Source organism: Lampris incognitus, chromosome 14 (genome assembly GCF_029633865.1).
Source record: "Lampris incognitus isolate fLamInc1 chromosome 14, fLamInc1.hap2, whole genome shotgun sequence".
Taxonomy (NCBI): domain Eukaryota; kingdom Metazoa; phylum Chordata; class Actinopteri; order Lampriformes; family Lampridae; genus Lampris; species Lampris incognitus.
In genome coordinates, this window is record NC_079224.1 from 36,953,107 (window position 1) to 36,972,705 (window position 19,599).

The following is a 19,599-nucleotide window of genomic DNA, read 5'->3' on the forward strand; positions in this document are numbered from 1 at the left end:
CCAAATAAAATATTTGATTTATATCACGTTCGGCTAACAGGGGGCTCTAGTTACATGCAGTATAAGCTATTCATTTGCATAATGCAACCCTGGTCTCCAGTTTAGGCTCCCTGAAGAGGGTGCTATGAGTTTAAAGTCGAGGTTCACGGGATTTACACTGATTCTACACTTCAGTCTGACGACATGAAGTGGGTCTAAGTTCATCTCAGGTCCTGCTCCGGTATCTGTAAAGGAAATCCCAGCTAAGCTCAGCTTGCAGACGCAGCTTTAAAATGAATGGCTTTTTAAACTTGCTGTTTGCCCCCCCCCCCGCCCCCCGATAGCCCAAACGAGCAATGCCGAAAGCCTCGTATCGGGGATGTTTCTGGTGTTGTGGGTTGGTGGTGGACCGGGGGTTTCTACAGACCCGTCATCCGGAGGAGGAGCTCTCCGTCTCGGCGTCCTCAGGCAGTCCAGGATAAAACGCATCATTACTGCAGAGCCGCTCTCATCCTCCGCCCGCCGTCTCTCTGCCGGAGCTCAAGTCCCCGGACGGAAGTAGATAAATAAATAAACAAATAAACTACAACATGCAACAAACTCCCCCCCCCCCTCCGTTATCGGCTCAGTTCAACAAAGACGTGAAATCCGCCACCTCCTCCTCCTCCTCTGGTTTCAGGCGTCCTCCTCCCGGCGCTGCATCTGTGCAGGAGGCTGCTGCTGTGCAGGGGGCTGCTGCTGCCGGTCACGTGACCCGGCTGACGCCACGGTGGTCGCATCATGGCAGTCTTGATGCATGCGCACTAATCCAGGTGAGAGAATCCCAGAAAGCTGAACCAGTTCATCTGCACACAACCTTTATTGTGGTAAAGGAACACAGCAGCACGTCATAGCAGCGCTATATGAAGTAGTACTATAGTAGTAGTAGTAGTAGTAGTAGTAGTACATGAAGTAGTAGTAGTGGTAGCAGTGGTAGTAATCATAGTAGTACTATAGCAGTACTATATGAAGTAGTAGCAGTAGTAATAATAGTATATATTAGTAGTACTATAGTAGCATAGTAGCAGTACTATATGAAGTTGTATTGATGTGGTGGAGGTGAAGCCCCCCGCCTTCACCATGCAGTGCTCAGGGTATCAAGATAAAGCACTGTACTATAAATGTAATCCATTATCATTAAGTTGTAGTGGTAGTAGTTTGCTACATAGTGATGATGATGTCATAGTTAAACTCTATGATGTTGAATTAGTAGTAGTAGTAGTAGTACTATGCAGTACTATATTAAGCAGCACCGTAGTAGTTGTAGCAGTACTATATAAAGTATAATACTAATACATTTGCTACATCCTGATCATAGTCATACTATGTTAAGTAGTAGTGGTAATACTATATTTGTTGCATCGTAATCATGTAACAGTAGTACTATATGAAGTAGTTTAGTAGTACATATGAGCATAAAATGTCAAGTGCAAGTGGAAAATGAAATGCTGTTGTGGCGGTGGAGAAGCACTCTCACTTCTAAATGGTGAAGGCGTGTGATAAATGGGATGTGGGGGGGGACTCCTCTAAGTGTTGACTGACTACAGAGCTTCTGATCAGAGGACCCCGAGTTCAAACACGGCTGGGAAAACACAGATCGACTTTGCTCAACAAGTGATGAGCTGAGTCGAGTGCAACTTGTCCGATGTGTTCCCGATTAACTCGCCTTTTTACTCAATCAGCTTGGAGGGAAAAAAAAAATCAGACAACACTGCTCCATCGGACCACTTTATTCATCTTTCATCAGAAACGATAAATAAATCCCTACTCCTATTGCTCTTAAGAAACTTACTCTATATTTTATTCGCAGCTTCATGAGTTTTTCCACAAAAACACTGAGCAAAACTGCTCCTAGATATGGAGAAGCAGTTCCTAGACATGACAAAGCGAGTCATAAATAAGCTGAAAGAAGTTTAATGCGAGCATTTTGTAATCTAGAGGTAGTGCTGGGCAATATGGAAAATACATCATGATAGTCATGGGGGGGATTTTACATGATATTGATATATATCATATCTGCTTGCGTATGCAAAAGTGCCATGTTTAAGGACCAAGATGAGATTCATCACATTGAACCTCGTAGTCCATCAAATACTCCAGACCTCATTTTGTGAGTAGTTTTAGGCCATAAATTCTCATCATCATATATTTAGGCAGCAAAATTGTGTATTGCAATATGACAACATCCAAATTTCATCCTGATGGAATACCACTGAAAGATGATAAATGACAGTGTTGAATCATTGCCCAGTCCTACGTAGAGGCCTGTCTTTTCAGAACGGATCAGACCTGGTCAGTGTATTCAGATGTTCCCATAGACAATCACCAGCAAGCAGCATGTTGCACGTTATGTCTTAACACACCTGATCATGGTAGCGTATCTGTCTCTACAGGTTAATATACAGTATAAATATAGAGTAAATTCCAAGATATTGGTATCGACCTTCAAAGCTTTACATAATCTGGCTCCACTTACTTAGTCGATCTTTTCCATACACCTGCTCTCTGTGCTCCTCTTGGTCCTATTCTCAGGACCAGCTTTTTGGTTATAAGACTTCCTAGATGTGTTTTCACCAGGACGGAAAATTCACCTTTGTAAATTACGTCTAATTGTTCTGTCATTTGTGTTGTTTTAATTTTTCATGTCATTGCTTACTTGTTGCAATGTGGGTTTTTTTTCATGATTTTTGCTTACTGCCTCCCTTTTATTGCTGTTTTAAAAAATATATATTTTGGTCTGCTGCTGTCTTATTCTACAAAGTGTCACTAGCTCTGGAAAGGTGCAATCCCATATAAGTTATTTTCAAATCATGTATTTTTAGTAGTTGTTGTTGACTAGGTCTTTAACCTCTTGGGCAAGGAAGATGTGTAAGCCGTGTCAGGAAGTAGGACTGCATAAACAGCCTGATAAAGGTGGCCAAATTTTGCAAAAAATTTTGGCCTGTAGATCTCAACTTTTAAAGCTCGGCTTGGTGGATTGTTACCAGACTTTTAGCTGATGTGATATGTTTCGGAACGGATCAACAGGATCTGGTTTATGAAACAACAATTTGATTTTTAATTCATGTTTAGTGAGATGTGAGGCCTGGAAGTACGGAACATTTCTGTGTCATTACACTGATGAAGCATGTCCTGGAAAACGTTTGTTCAGTTCGATAATGTATGTTATAATACGTTTGGAATAATAAATATAAATAAATAAAATAAATGAAAAAAATAGATAAAACATATAAAATTAACCAGAAACTGGAGTTGGGGTTGGAGCCTGCAACTTTAAACAGTAACTCTGAATGGCGTTAGACTTCAGATACAGGACGACTGGTTCTGACAGGTATAACAAGCACGATGCTTTAAAGAGAAAATCTCCTAACACATGTATCTGCTGCACTTTTGCTGGGTTTATAATTTCACCACTTTAACTTTTCTAAATACTATTTAGGAGAGAAAGGGAAAAGTGCAAAAGATGGTGCCATGCATTAAGTTGAATTCTTCTATGTTTAAATCTCACTTGTCCAAATACCATTTACTCTAATTCTGACTAAACGGGTTGTTTCAATTTCACATCGAGTGAGGGGGGGGGGGGAAATCAGGCGCTAGCCTTACTTCTACCAAGACACCACAGAGATGTGACGTTAGACCAGCTAACTGTTACCAAACAGCAAGAACAACAACATGCATACAAAGACACAAATATTGCACAATGGCTTTACAAGCTAAAATCTACAGGCACATAAAAGCTATTCTTGCTTCCTTAACATTTGTGTGGGCAGAGCCATAGGTGGAAAGAGGTTGGCCAAGATTCTGGTTCTACAAATATACAGTAAAGAACGAGCAATACTTTCTTTCTTTCTTCATTGTGAATTTTTCCAGTCTCTGGCTTTCCTCCATAAAGAGGTCAGAGCGCATGCTAACGCATTAAAACAGCTCCTCTGGCATCCGGGTGGTGTGGCGGTCTATTCCGTTACCTAGCAACACGGGGATCGCCGGAATGTATCCCCGTGTTACCTCTGGCTTGTCGGGCGTCCCTACAGACACTATTGGCCGTGTCTGTGGGTAGGAAGCTGGATGTGGGTATGTGCCCTGGTCGCTGCACTAGTGCCTCCTCTGGTCAGTCGGGTTGCCTGTTCGGGGGGGGGGGGATAGCGTGATCCTCCCACGCAATACATCCCCCTGGTGAAACGCCTCACTGTCAGGTGAAAAGAAGCGGCTGGCGACTCCACATGTATTGGAGGAGACATGTGGTAGTCTGCAGCCCTCCCCGGATTGGCAGAAGGGGTGGAGCAGCGACCGGGACGGCTCAGAAGAGTGGGGTAATTGGCCGGGTACAACTGGGGAGAAAAAAAAAACCCCAGCTCCTCTGCAGTAGGCGGAGAGTCAGTGTCGTGCTTAAGGCCACATCGGTGCACACACGAAATGTAGACCTTAGCCGGGTCATTTTGTACGAGTTGGGTTTGCCATCCATCTCCCCCTCCAAGTAAAACCAAGACCTGTGAACAGCCAATAGTCACCTGTTTACTATGTACACACTTCTCCAGACAGTAAGTCAGGTGTCTGTATATTACAAATAACATGGAGAGGTTCAATTGGATGAACCCCAATGATCCATGTATTTTGGGACCAACCTATTAGGGTAAAAAAAACAAACCAAAAAACAAAAAGTGAGCGGGCACAATGCACTTTTTATGTTCAGGAGGACCAGTAGCTGTCACCATATGAAACCTGCTGTCACAGCATTCAATGAAATTAACAGAAACTCCCAGTAACACTGCTGATATGCGGTCACTCTGCCATTAGAGGACTGGGGAAATTTGCATAGCAAACTTTATATCTGTACTCAATTCTCCATTCCACTGAATTTTCTTTATTTCTTTCCATAATATGTCAGAGGGCTGTATAGCATATGATCCATTGTGATTTAATCGGCCACTCAGATCCCATCGACATCGTGTGCTGTCCTCTTACAGTTGTTTAGAAAGCATTTTGATGGGCCAAGAGACGCCCCACACAATTCTTCTCCACAGCGGCCCCCATTTCATTCACTTTTATGCTGGCAGTTTGAAAAAAGTGGACTACTGCGCAAGTACATCAGATTTTTGCTTGTTGAAGGCTGTGGTGTAAGACTGTTGCTTATATTTAAACGCAAGTCTAAATATTAGCTGTAGCGCACTCATTATAACACCAGGAATCAACAAATTTAAATACAAAATAACGCCACAGCAAACAAGAGTAGATCATACTTATCTAGATGTACAATGTTACGCCCAAACAAGGATGGCTTTTGCATGTATGAGATCATTATGTGATATGAACATCTCCATCTAACGAGGCCCAACAGATGTTCTACCTGTAACGAACGAGGAGGCACAAATCTGTCCCGTTTTTAAAGGTGCATTATCAAAAGCAGGCACCAGTCCTCCTTTAGATTCTGGTACAATTCCCTCGTTCAAGGACACGCTCCAGCAAATGATAAGCACTGCTGAGCGGATGAAAAAGTGGTAGCTGCTCTCCATCCAGGAACACCGTGACACCAACGAAAAGAAAAGGACAAGTTGGAGTGCTCAGCCACACAATCATCATTAATAAATAAATAAATAAATAACAAAACCTATGGGAGATAGTACCTTTTCGACTAAGACCACCCAAACCTCACCAGTTTACTCCGCAGAGCCATCAGCCTCTTCAATCTGCCATCCAGCGACTAACAGCCTCTGCAAAAGCTGAAGACGTCGCTGAGATAAGTGACGAAACACTTCTCTCTCAATAAATGTTGTGTCTGGATGAACTGACTCAACCTTCTGTGACTTGCACTATACAGTTTCTGCAAAACCGTGTGTGCCTCATGACTCTACACTATGCCACTGCAATGCACAATAGCTTCTTCAGGTACTTATGTAATATTCTTCACTCTACAAGTCCCTCTATTGCTACAACAGATAACTAAATAGTGTTGAAAAAAATACTGTGTGGTAAGTATTGTCTTCTGTCTATGGAATGTCTCGCATCGACAATTTGATCTGCATGAAAAGTCCCGTTTGTCACCATAGCCAAGCTTGTCCTGTGTAACTTCGTAAAGTTTCAATGTCACAGAAGAGCACCTGTGCTGCCAAGATGAATTCCAGTAAATCCATTCTGATAATTATTTTCCCCTGAAGGATAAGTTATGCATATTTTACCCTGGCACTGTGACAGTTGTGCAATGCAAGTTTATGAGGTGGTGTATCTTAGTAGACTCTACACTAAAATCAAGTGTATGGGGCTACATAGTGTTTCATGAACTGGAGATTGGGGTCCTATCATTGTCTCATAGTTATACTACTGAGGTAGTAGGGGTTTATATGAGTACTTTATCGGACACGGGCAAGTAGCAGGAACCCACCTCTGATACCTCATGTTAATGACTTGATGAAGACTATGAGACAGTCAAATTCAGTGCAACTACAGAGATTTTTGTTTTATGGAGGCACTGCAGGATTTGTAGTGAGGTGAGCTATTCAAAAATGAAGGGAACACTATTGTGTGCGTGACATATATATATATATATATATATATATATATATACACACACACACACACACACACACACATACATAGAGTATATATATACACACACACAGATGGGTGACAAATAAGAGGAAAAACCTGAATGCTTGACCCCTACAGTGAGGTGGTCCGGGGTCTCTGTTATGCTGTGGGGGGCATTTTCCTGGCATGGTTTGGGTCCACTTGACCCCTTAGAAGGAACGGTCACTGCAAATCAATACAAAGTTATTCTGAGTGATCACCTTTATCCTATGATGAGACATTTCTATCCTGATGGGGGTGGTCTCTTCCAGGATGACAATGCCCCCATCCACAGGGCACGAGGGGTCACTGAATGATTGGATGAGTATGAAAATCATGTAAATCATATGCTATGGCCTTAACAGTCACCAGATCTAAACGCAACGGAACACCTATGGGAGGTTTTGGACTGACGTGTTAGACAGCGCTCTCCACCACCATCATCAAAACACCAAATGAGGGAATATCTTTTGGAAGAATGGTGCTCATCCCTCCAGTAGAGTTTATAGACTTGAAGAACCTATGACAAGGAGCACTGAAGCTGTTCTGGAGGCCCACCACCTTACCAAAACACTTTATGTTGGTTTTTCCTTTGTCACCCACCTGTATGTCTACTGAGTAGAACATGACCTATATACACCACGTTGTAACTATTTGTTGAACTCAAACAAGTGGTTGATAGGAAGGACTTTAAGATAATATAGTTAAATAGTCTGTACAATTTTTTTATATCAACAGTGTCAAAGGTCATCTCATTATATTGCTATGGGCAGTCAGTAAATGACAAGTTCTTTTTGTAAACAATGGTATAAACAGTAAAGATTGTGGATGGTTGGCAGTATTTTCAAAACGGCATGTGACATCCACCTAGTTTTCTTGGACTTAATTGAAGAGAATGGGAGAAAGTTGGCATTGAGACACACGTTACTTAAAAACTACAATGGCCAAACTCATTCTATGGCTCTGCCCTGTCACAGTAAAGGCTGACCTAGTGTTAAGGGACTCTCTGCACCCTTTTACTACCTAAGGTCACTATCAGAGAAAAGGCTCCAATAATTCTACAGTGAAAACTAATGGCTAAAGTTGCCGTTGTTCTCCAAGTGTAAGAACAGGTTCTTGGATCAGGCACTGATCCACGACCCTGAATTTGGATGCGCTATCAGATCCAAACATCTGCTTTATGAAACTGACAAATTCAGTGCTGAGGTGCTGCACCCTTGTGGCATGTCAAATCAAGTTCATCAAGGGTCTGAACTGTAGTGCTGAGTAGTGCGGTTGCTGTCCACTGAAGATGCTGGCTCTCCTGGCAACGACAGCCGCCGCTGGTTGTCAAATGACTCTGAATGGCTCAATATGGTCCCTGAAACATGCTCACACCTTGCAGAGCTCTTGGGATCAGTCATACTGAATGGGGGGGTTTCTGACCGGCTGGGGTGACCCTTGGGGTGGTGGTCTGTTTGACCGATGATGTCAGAGGGGCAGGACTGTGAGGTATAGTTTTGGAGAGGGGTTGGTTGAGGGAGGTGAAGGTCTATTCCTGGGCTATTGAGGGAGTGACTAGATTTGGAAGGGGATTCCACAATGTCTAGGTTGCCCAGAACCTGCAGGAGTGAGAATAAAGACCACAATAGAAACTGTTAGTTGAAACGCTGCAGAAACAAGATAAAAATTGCTAATGTACTGTAAAATGTCCAAACTTCTTTGGCTAGATTTGAGTAATAACTCATAACTACTGTTATAATACTACTACAATATATATTATTATATAATACATCATATGTATTATTATAATAATATATAATATATTATATATAATATATATGTAATACTACTACTGCTTTCAGCTGCCCCTGTTAGGGGTCGCCAAGCGGATCATCCATGTCCATCTCTTCCTGTCCTCTGCATCTTCCTCTGTCACACCAGCCACCTGCATGTCCTCCCTCACCACATCCATAAACCTCCTCCTTGGCCTTCCTCTTTTCCTCTTCCTTGGCGGCTCCACCTTCAGCATCCTTCTGCCAATATACCCAGCATCTCTCCTCCACACATGTCCAAGCCATCTCAATCTTGCCTCTCTTGCTTTGTCTCCAAACTGTCCAACCTGAGCTGTCCCTCTAATAAACTTGTTCCTAATCCTGTCCTTCTTCGCCACTTCCAGTGAGTAATAACTCATTACATGTTCTCTAATCCTAAATACCTAAATACACAACAGAGTAAGCTTAGCTACTGAAATAGCACATTAACATCAGCTAAATACACAGTCAAGACTGGCATCAATAATACTTTTGCACTATATACACAAACATACACAGGTACACAAGCATATACATGCTCTATGCACAGGGATCTATACATGCAAAAAGTTGAAGGGAAACAATCATGATTTTCAACATTCCCTCTAAATATATGCTGTGGGGATAACACCCCATTAGCAGCCATACTACTGAGTAGTCTTCCTCATGTCTGAAACAATGCCGGAATTGTGCAGAAATGTGTCTGTTGTTAATGTCCCTGGCAGACAAACTGTGAGTCAGCACCCTTACATGGCACTCAACAGCTGTACTCAGCGTTGTTCCCTGCATTGTCTTACACAATGTAGTCTATTTTGATGTAGCCCATCGAATGTAGTGGCAAACCAGGAGGTGGCAAACCAGGAGGTTGTAGTTTTCAAACACGGTGATCACTGGTTCGAATCCCTGTGTTACCTCTGGCTTGGTCGGGCGTCCCTACAGATACAATTGGCCGTGTCTGCAGGTGGGAAGCCGGATGTGGGTATGTGCCCTGGTCGCTGCACTAGCGCCTCCTCTGGTTGGTCAGGGCGCCTGTTCAGGGGGGAGGGGGAACTCGGGGGAATAGCGTGATCCTCCCACGCGCTACGTCCCCCTGGCGAAACTCCTCATTGTCAGGTGGAAAGAAGCGGCTGGCGACTCCACATGTATCGGAGGAAGCATGTGGTAGTCTGCAGCCCTCCCCAGATCGGCAGAGGGGATGGAGCAGCGACCAGGGATTGCTTGGAAGAGTGGGGTAATTGGCCAAGTACAATTGGGGAGAAAAAAAGGGAGAAAAAGCCACAAGAAAAAAAAGAAACCGAAAGAACACTTCCTGTATTATGACTGCCAATGGAGTGTTATTCCTACAACATATACATAAAGATAATGTTGAAAATAATAATTGGCTCCCTTTAAATCCAGTGTCTTCAATAGCTTTGTTAACTTGGTTCTTAAAATGATAAGAAAGCTCTATTTTCCCACAAGTTGTGTAAAAGTGGAATAAGAGCATACAATATCACACTTGTGCGATACTAAATTGAGCACTACCCATTCTACATGTAACAGGCATCCATTACCTGTGGAAGTGATGCCAAGCTCTGTGTCTTCAGGGGAGGAACGGGTTGCACCAACCTCTCGGAAGGCCTGGGGGTCTGGGTAACAAGGGCCAGGGGTAGAGACGGAGAATGAAAGGAGAAAGATGGAGAAGGACTCACCCTACTCTGGGTGAGAACAGCGGAGAAAGTCTGGGTGGATGTTGGAATTCGAGGTGGGGAGGAAGAAACTGTTTGGGTTGGAATGAGGGAAGAAAGTTGGGAGGGTGATTGACATCGGGCGTCGAGGATAATATCATCGGTGAGCGAAGAAACCATTTTGCCAGGGTGAAACATGGTGGCAGTGGAGGGAGGCGGCGGTGGAGTCCGTGGCAGGTCTGCAGAGGGGGAGATGACTGGATGCGGGTTTACATGGGTCTGGGGTTGTGTGGTGTGGATCTGGGATGGGGCTGGGGGAGGAAACTGGTATGAAGTGGACTGAAGAGGTGAGGCACAGGAGCGGTAGGGTGATGTGGAAATGGTGAAGGAACCCTCATTAACAGACAAACTGCATGTGGCCGGGGTGGATGGGGACAGAGGGATGAGGGGGAGGTAGGAAGTGAGGGAGGGGTATTGCAGGAGGTGGGAAAAGACAAGGTCATGATTTTCAGCAGAGAGAGGGTCTGAGGCAGGTGGGTGGTCCGTGGGGGTGGGGGTGTGTGGCGGGGAAGTGGCTGCAGGGGATGGGACTGGAGAGGAAGGTACATTGGGTGTCGATGCCAGGGTACTGTAAGAGGGTGGGACCATTGACAGCTGCCTTTGCAGCAGCTGCATGATGGCGCCGATGTCCATCGACATGCGTGACTCCAGCCTGCAAAACAAATGCACCAGTTATTGTTGGTAAAGACTTCATAGATGTGACCGACTTCATTCTGTTAAAGCTGAAACTCTGTTGGTGTGTCATTTTGTACATAAAAAAACACAACATAATCTAAACAGTAGTGGTTGGACTGAATTGTCAACTATATCAAAATATCTGTCTGGGCAGGCGAAGGCTCCAGTAGGTGCGATGACCCACCTGTGGATCTGTCTCTGAAGCTGCTCCAGTCTGTACTCCAACTCCCCCTTCTGTCTGTGAGTAGTGATAGAACGAGGAGGGGGAGGAGGAGGAGGTGAGGAGGAGGGGAGAGGATGTGGGGGAGGTGAGGGAGGGCTGCGGGAGCAGGGCAACTCCTGGTATTGCTGCTTCTCTTTAGTCTCAGAACCCCAAAAGCTAAATATGTTGGAGACCCCAGAGAAAGCATCTAGTAGAGAGAGAGAGAGAGAGAGAGAGAGAGAGAGAGAGAGAGAGAGAGAGAGAGAGAGAGAGAGAGAGAGAGAGAGAGAGCGAGAAAGAGATCTGAATCAAATGAACAACCTTCATTACATTGGTTTAATCAGATGCATGCAACATCAATTTATATCAGGTTTTCTTCACCAAAATTACAGACCAACTCTGACAGTTCGGCCTAATCTTCCCCATCTCTCAAAACATTAAAGCTACTACTATGCCATGACAAAAGACACGCTTTTTATTTTGAATAAACAATGTTCAAACCCTTCACAGACGAGCAGGTCTTACATCATAGCAGACGGCACAAAAGCAAAAATAATCTCATTCAGATACACTAGTGTGAAATACAAAGTCCCATTTTAGGTTGGACACTCACTGTAAATGTATTTAGTCCTACCTGTTAAGGAGTTACAGGTCTTTTCTGTCTTGTCAGTCCCCATGCCGGTACTGGTGTCGAGGCCAGGACCAGTACCCAGACCTGTCAACGGAGAAGCCTGGGTGCTGGTCAATCCTGATTCATCCCCTTCTCCCTCATCCCCACTGGAAAAGGCTGGGCTGTGCCTAAGGTCAGAGGTCAAGTTTCCTTATGTTACGTTGCAAAGACGAGGTAGAACCCCTCTAGTTACCTGACAATGTCCAAGAAGAGGCTCCGAAAAGCGAAAAAATACACTTGCTGGGAACACTTTTTCATTTTTACAAGTAAAACAAAAAGAAGAAACCTCCATAAAAACAAGGTCACATCATGTCATAGATGTGAAGCACAACTGTTGTATGACTGTTGTGAACAGAACGACACAGGATCATTGTCTTAATCTGCAACTGGAAGGAGGTCTAGTCTTGACCACACAGTTTCAGTTCAGCAGCTATATTATTGACATCATATCCTGACTGGACACTTAACATTGGCATTGTAAAATAGAGGCTTTTGCACTGGTTTAACAGAGTTAAAGTCAGCTCGTCAGAGTCATGACCCAGTAGAGCAATCGGACACATCAGAAACACTTAAGATAAACTTAACATCAACAGACTTGACTGGTTTCAGCACATTTGCGTCTGCTGATGGCGTTCGAGTGAAACCGCACGGGTAATACCAAGTGATAGAACAGGAGGGAGAGGCTAAGAGGGAACAGTGGCAGAGTTGCAGAAAAAATATATTTGACCAATTCTCTTACCAATGAGGATTATAATGTTGACAAACTACCTGCAATATCTTTAATATCTTAAAACGGCATGTAATTTCAGATGCCGTCACAAGCGTTTCTGGACACATGGTACAGCTCAACATGAGAACGAACATCAGCTTGGGAGCGAGTGAATTAGGTTCATGAGGTGCTTTACGTATAAAATTAGAATTCTCATTAAATGAAGAGACATGTAAAAATGGAGACTTACAGTTTGTCTCTGTGATTGTCTGCATTTTGCCAGTCGCTCTGGTCCAGGTTAGTCTGCTTGCATTTGTATCTGCAGGAAGTTCTCTGTGATGTGCTTCCATCTCCTGGGATGGAGTCATCTAGGAGGAGTTGCACGCGCGCACACACACACACACACACACACACACACACACACACACACACACACACACACACACACACACACACGATAAACAACATTTCAAGGCACACCTGTTGTTGATCTGCTGATTGTGACTATTACATCAGCAAAGACATGGAACGGCTTAAAGACTGGGTGCACTTTTCGATTATACCATATTGGTAAGCACAATTCTGTACTATCTTGGAGACAAAAAGGGAGTGGAGATGGTGGAGTATGAAGATCTGCTGTCCTACAGCCCAACCTGATGAACTTTATCCTTACCTCATACTAATACCACTACATTTGATTAATTGATTCAGATCGATGTGTTGTAATTTGGTTTTTATTACCTTTAATTCTGAGCTAAACCGCCAGAATCTATGACTCTACCGACTCCACAGCACAGTGTTAGAAACTGTGTTAGAAATGGGTTATGAGAAAAAAATCATGGATAGGACTGGATTAATCTTCCCTCGGGAGTTTAGGTAGAAACTTTGATTAAAACCCATCTCTACTTTATAATTACATATGTAAATGTGTCTCTTTTCACTAACAACCCTTTTATCTTAAAACCGGCCGATTGAGAGATATGAGGCTCATCTGCAGTACTAGTAGAGGACCTAAAGGAGGACGGCTCATTTCAAGGCGGCCATCGCAGCGCTACCTTTGTCTGCTCTGTGACTGAAGGAAAGTTTCAGTTGTCTGCTGAAGCCCTCATGGTCCGAGTCCTCACCGTCGACTGGGTCAACAACACTGGCCTACAATTACGGAAGGGGGAGTAAGAGGAGGACGGGGGAGATAGGGTAACATCATCGAGTAAGTACATTTGTGTAGGAACAGATGAATAGATGATAGTGTAATCCCCTACTTTGAGATTTAGACTCTTGAAAGCATTGCTTTATTTTACTTTCAAAGAAGTAAATGTTTATGTCTGTCTGTCTATCTATCTATCTATCTATCTGTCTATCTATCTATCTATCTATCTATCTATCTATCTATCTATCTATCTATCTATCTATCTATCTATCTATCTATCTGTCTATCTATCCGTCTGTCTCTGTCTGTCTGTATCTATCTAGTAGTATCAGTAGCTGTTGTCATAGAGGAAGTACCAGTCATTGTTATTTTGTTAGCTTATATGAGCCAAATGTTTCTTGAGAGTCATTGTTAGATTCAAAAACGAAACACAGACAGGCACACAGACACACACATATATGCATCACTAGCACATATATAATTCAACTTAAAATCAGTGTAGGATGATGATGACCAAAAAGGTGAAGGCATTAGATTTGCGTGAGAGAATACGTTTACCACAGTGAGCTTCAAATCTGAATCACCTGAATCACATCCTTCATCTATGACATGAGGTGGCGCTCTGGTGAACTCTGTTAATAATCATCTGTCTATTAGCCCCGACTCTGTGTGTGTGTGTGTGTGTGTGTGTGTGTGTGTGTGTGTGTGTGTGTGTGTGTGTGTGTGTGTGTGTGAGTGTGTGTTGTATGAGTGATTTTGTAACCAGTCTGGTTTATTGACTATTCAACCTGAAACATAAGTCTATCTGTCTGTCTGTCTGTCTGTCTGTCTGTCTGTCTGTCTTGAGTGAATAGTTGCTGGAAGCTTTGTCGTTTTGCTGATGTTATGTCAGTAACATACATCTCTGAGGTTGAAGGTGATCTCAAGGCTCGACCAGAAGTTTTCAGAGAACTCTGGGTACATGTCCAACACCTAACAACAACAAAAACAACAACGAAAACAGTAGAAGAACAAGAGCAGATGATTAATTTCAATCCAAAATAAAATAGCCACACTTTAAAAAATGTGCCACCCATTCTCAGAAAATGATTAAACATTTAGAACAAATTTAGAACAAATTAACATTAAAATTCCTCTTTACCTGTTTTTGACAAAATGGTAAAACTAGGTAGCAAGGATGGCCGCACACATCATACCTCAAGCATGTCCTCTCTGTGTATCTTGTGGAGGTCACAGTATGTCAGCGCTCTGACATCGGCATTGGACTTCCCTGGTCGAGCGAACAAGTTAATGGGCTCACCAAATACATCATTCTTTCCTGGAGAGGCGAGAAGAACAGCACACAGGAGAACAGCACAGAAGAGGAGAGAAGAGAGGATCCAGTTATAAATGCATCTTCTCTCCTCTTCTATTCTCTCTTAAACAATTATTTAAGGGACGTCTATTTAACTGGGGTGGTCAATTTCTGGAGTAGCCACTAGATGGGGCTACTAGCACATACAATAGGCTAATACCTGTAAAGACTCAATATCAAAATCATTGTTTGCCCATGAGCATTTGCCCATATAAAAATAAAAAACAACCAAAACAAAACAAAACAAAGGAAATATATCAATAATGTCTTTTTTCTGCCCTTCTTAATTTATTTCTTTAAATTTTTTTCTCTTCATTTGATTTCGTACCCACCAAGTATAGCCACTACCACATCTCCCCTGAGGATTTCTATGGATCCTCTGGATATGAAGTACAGGGCTGATATCAGATCTCCTGCATGGACCAGGGTGTCACCAGGAGGGGCATGGGTGGTCTTAAACCTCATAGCCAGGGCCCTCAGACAGCCCTTGGTAGAACCTGGAAAAAAAAAACAACAACCATTGAAGCACTATGTTAAGGTGGCATTAAACAACCACATTTCCTGAAAATTTCTTTAACTAAGCTGCCCCTCCATGCCAAATTTTCCAAAGTAAGATCTGATTTGGAAAGCCGTCTGTCAGTCAACCTCACTTCATAATATCAGGACACAAACACGTATTTTTTTATTTTTTTCATATGACCGAGGTTTACCTTTGAAGGCTTTACAGTTCTGCAGCAGGGTGCGGTTGAGGTGGAGACATATATCTGCCTGGAGACACTCTGGAAAACCCTTCAGAACCTGGGGGGGGGGAATGGAGGGGGGGGGGCAGATTTGTGATTCAGTTAGACAGCGACACACAGAGAGAGCAAGAGAGAGAAGCAGATAACCAGTTCTGTAAATACTACAGTACTGTAGTACTGCATGTGTATATACTCTTCTAAGTTCAAATCAGCTCTGCTATTCCTTTCACTGTTTCAGAACAGACGACGGCTCACATGCCAAAACAAAACTGCTTCTTACTAAAATGAAGAAAAACCTTTTGCTCTCAACACAACTACACTGATTAGCTGGAATCTATGGTTTTTATCCTGGACGTTGTTTTAGCACTCACGGCGTTCATGTCTATTCCATTCGTGTACGACCATGCATGTTGGAAGTATTCCTCCAGTCGCTGCCGCAGCGGATTGGGAATCTGGTGGAAGCGGATAAATTCTCTGACTCTCAGCATCTGAGTGTGGTAGCGTGCTGTGCCCGAGTACAACCGCTGAATAATGGCTGACACGTTCCCAAAAATACTGGCGTACATGAGGGCTGGCGGGGGGAGAGACAGAGAGTTTTTAGACAATCTACAGAACTGTGCATTATTGTGTGAATACAAATGTGGGGTTGTGTTTATGTGGGACTGTGTAAGCATATTTAAGTGTGCTACGACATCAGAAACTACATGTCTGGTTACTACACCTAGCCATCATCTTAAAAGTGACCTCTTCTTTGAGATAGCTGTTCTCTCACAAAACTTCACTTCAGTGAAGTGTGAAAACTTTGTCAGATTTGTTTTGCGACTCACATCCGACGAGCATGACACAGATGGAGAAGATCTTCTCAGAATTGGTGTTGGGGGAGACGTTTCCAAACCCCACGCTGGTCAGGCTGCTGAAGGTGAAGTAAAGAGCTGTGACGTATTTGTCTCTAATGGATGGACCGGACCCGATGATAGATTCATTGTACGGCTTTCCCAGTTGCTCCCCGAGAGAGTCCAGCCAGCCAATCCGAGCTGAGCCGGCCCGCTCCACGTTTCCTATGGCAAACCTTTGGGAATAAAGAGACAATGTATGGTCAAAGGTCACTAACCTGTAAAATGATGTTTGATTTTCAACATATTTCTCAGTGAAGTTTGTGGTTCTGCGCATGCCGAGTTGTGTTTTTGATAATTAATTTTTTAGTTGCCGTTTTTCAGTCATTAACAAAGGAGCAATGGGTTACTTAATGTTGTCTTACAAATAAGCCTTGGAAGGTTATCTACTGCTTTGTTCTTTTTTCTTCTCTAAACTTAGCCTCTTCCAACGGGTGCCCGGTTGGCGTGGTGGTCTATTCCGTTGCCTACCAACATGGGGATCGCCGGTTCGAATCCCCGTGTTACCTCCGGCTTGGTCGGGTGTCCATACAGACACAACTGGCTGCGTCTGCAGGTGGGGAGCTGGATGTGGGTGTGTGTCCTGGTTGCTGCACTAGCGCCTCCTCTGGTTGGTCGGGGCACCTGTTTGGGGCAGGGGGGAACTGGGGGGAAATAACGTGATCCTCCCATGCGCTACGTCCCCCTGGCGAAACTCCTCACTGTCAGGTGAAAAGAAGCGGCTGGCGACTCCACATGTATCGGAGGAGGCACATGGCAGTTTGAAGCCCTCTCTGATTGACAGAGAGGGTGGAGCAGAGATCGGAGCGGCTCAGAAGATTGGGTAATTGGCCAGATACAATAAGGGAGAAAAAGGCGGGAAAAAACCCAAAGCCCTTAGAAAAACGTTTGTTCTTGCTATCGCTGCTCGCCCTCTTCATTCAGTCTCTAGTTTGCTTGACCAACGCTGCCCACTGAGCCAACTGTGCACATGCACGACTCACATCGACAGTTGAGTCAGTTCACACAGCGAGTGTCAAAACTCCTAGACTGTAGAAAATAATGGACTTAGCCAGTTTGACATCACCCACTGGTTTGTTGACTACCGTTTTGAAGCCTCGAGTTTGGGATTTTCCTGTCGTCATCTTGTTTTTGTTTTAAATATGTTTATTGGCGTCATCTTGGTTTTTTGAAACCATATGTGACCATATTTGGACAAAAGGGTGGAGCTGGGGAGGAGCAAGGGGTGGATCTTTTACATGGATAGATTATCAACCGGACAACACCCAAAAAACAAAAACAAAAACAAGCTCACGGCTACTTAAATGTAGTGTTATGGATGGCATTGCGACCAGAGCCTAACCCACCTGTCACTCAAAGTGGCCACACCCTTAATTTTGCATAACTTAATACAATTTTAATGGGTGAGAAACCTGTGCTTTGTTTGAAATGTGAGATTTACTTTCAGAGCAAATATCGTGCTATTAGAAACTGACCATGCGGTAAATACAGGAGAGATTCCTATAAACTGTTCAAATATGTTAGCATCCTCATTCTTACATATGCATGTAATATGCATGTGTGTACAGACACAGAACATGAGCCAATCCAGATCATAACATCTGCTGTTGAGCCCAAAGGTACAACTGTGACTGGGGTCTCAGAGTGAAAGTTGAAGAGCAGAAACACAATGAAGCAGAACCATATAGAAGGATGTACCAGATGCAGGCCAGCCAATGGGCAATGAGGGCAAAGGTACACATGAGGAGGAAGAGGACGGCAGCACCGTACTCCGAGTAGCGGTCCAACTTTCTGGCCACACGGACCAATCGGAGCAGCCGAGCCGTCTTCAACAAACCAATCAGCGTGGTGGTCTGGATGAGAGAAGAAAAGTCAGACAAGAAGTACTATAAGGATTGTGTTTAAATGGCCAAGAATGCCTCTTTTTGTCTGTATTGGACCAGCCCTACAAATACAAATGTTGCTGACTGACTGAGGGATCATGTTAGACACAACTGGGCAGCTGGATCAGGTGGCAATTGGTCGGCCGAGCACCGAGAGGCATGAGGGAGCGCGCAGTTAAAGCACCCCAAGTAACAATCACTCTGACAAAACACTCACTGGCGAATTCACAAAAGGATTGCGCAGCTTTTGCAGCCGCTAAACCCGCACAAATAACACAAAAAGAAAGCGCGTAATTCTCAAAGTACCCGCAAAGGGTGAAATGCACCCCGAACTGCGCTGCCAAGCAAATAGTGTCTCGGTGCTCCGGTGCTATTTGCTGTATTTACATTAGGTAATATGCATACATTTGGCACAAAATTAGCCCCTTTCTCTATAAATGAACCTCGTTGCAAAAAAAGAAGTCCATTTAACAAACACCAGTGCTAATAGCCACACACTGAAGTGCATTTATAAGGGTCGTCACGCCCAAACTTTCCAGTGATCATGGCCGCAGTGACTGTAGCTGAGTGAAGGTACTGTCATGCCAGGTGTGCTTGTGAGCAAATATTCTGAAGAAACTAGAGACTTGGTTTGTCTTAGTTCAATAGGAAGAGAGTAACATAGTGTGGGGGCTCTAACAGCAAAAGCCCAATCACCCTTTGTGACAAACCGAGACCTGGGAATAACCAGCAGGGCTTCTTCGTCTGTGGAGCTTAATGGTTAAGAGGGCATATACCAGGTCAATAAATCATAAATGTATGAAGGAGCGTGACCGTTTAAGGCCTTAACAATGAGCAATAAAATTGTAAAATCAATTCAAACTATAACAGGGAGCCAGTGTAGGGAGGTGATCACAGGAGTGATATGGTTATGCTTGATGGAATTTGGGGGACCGAACAAAATGAACTCAGACTTAAGAACATTTTTGGACATCCAGGATTTAATGTCAGAGAGGCAAGTTGTGAGATTTGCTAGGGTGCTAGGATCCGTGGGTTTTAGTGACATGTATAACTGAGTGTCGTCAGCATAAAAAACATAAAACCTCAAAGGAGATAAAATTACCAAAAGCAACAGGATGGCACTTGAGACCTAACTTACAAAAAACAGCTAGGCCACCCCCTCTACCAGCGGGCCTGGAATATGAAAATATGTAAAATCAGAGGGGCTAGCCTCAATCAGGGGAACAG

General features: G+C 43.7%; 1 protein-coding gene across 1 annotated transcript in view; it reads right to left on the reverse strand.

Moving 5' to 3' along the window:
* Positions 1-7,820: 7,820 nt before the first annotated feature.
* LOC130124425 (potassium voltage-gated channel subfamily H member 6-like) overlaps positions 7,821-19,599 on the reverse strand; it is a 93,272-nt gene continuing 81,493 nt past the window's right edge. The window contains exons 11-24 of the mRNA XM_056293883.1: positions 18,188-18,342; positions 16,424-16,665; positions 15,968-16,167; positions 15,567-15,654; positions 15,189-15,353; positions 14,699-14,820; positions 14,403-14,474; positions 13,411-13,504; positions 12,606-12,708; positions 11,611-11,774; positions 10,959-11,184; positions 10,619-10,751; positions 9,926-10,000; positions 7,821-8,180 (exon numbers count right to left, since the gene is read on the reverse strand). Coding sequence (XP_056149858.1) covers positions 7,821-8,180; positions 9,926-10,000; positions 10,619-10,751; positions 10,959-11,184; positions 11,611-11,774; positions 12,606-12,708; positions 13,411-13,504; positions 14,403-14,474; positions 14,699-14,820; positions 15,189-15,353; positions 15,567-15,654; positions 15,968-16,167; positions 16,424-16,665; positions 18,188-18,342 — 2,199 coding nt within the window. The remainder of the gene's footprint in view (positions 8,181-9,925; positions 10,001-10,618; positions 10,752-10,958; positions 11,185-11,610; positions 11,775-12,605; positions 12,709-13,410; positions 13,505-14,402; positions 14,475-14,698; positions 14,821-15,188; positions 15,354-15,566; positions 15,655-15,967; positions 16,168-16,423; positions 16,666-18,187; positions 18,343-19,599) is intronic.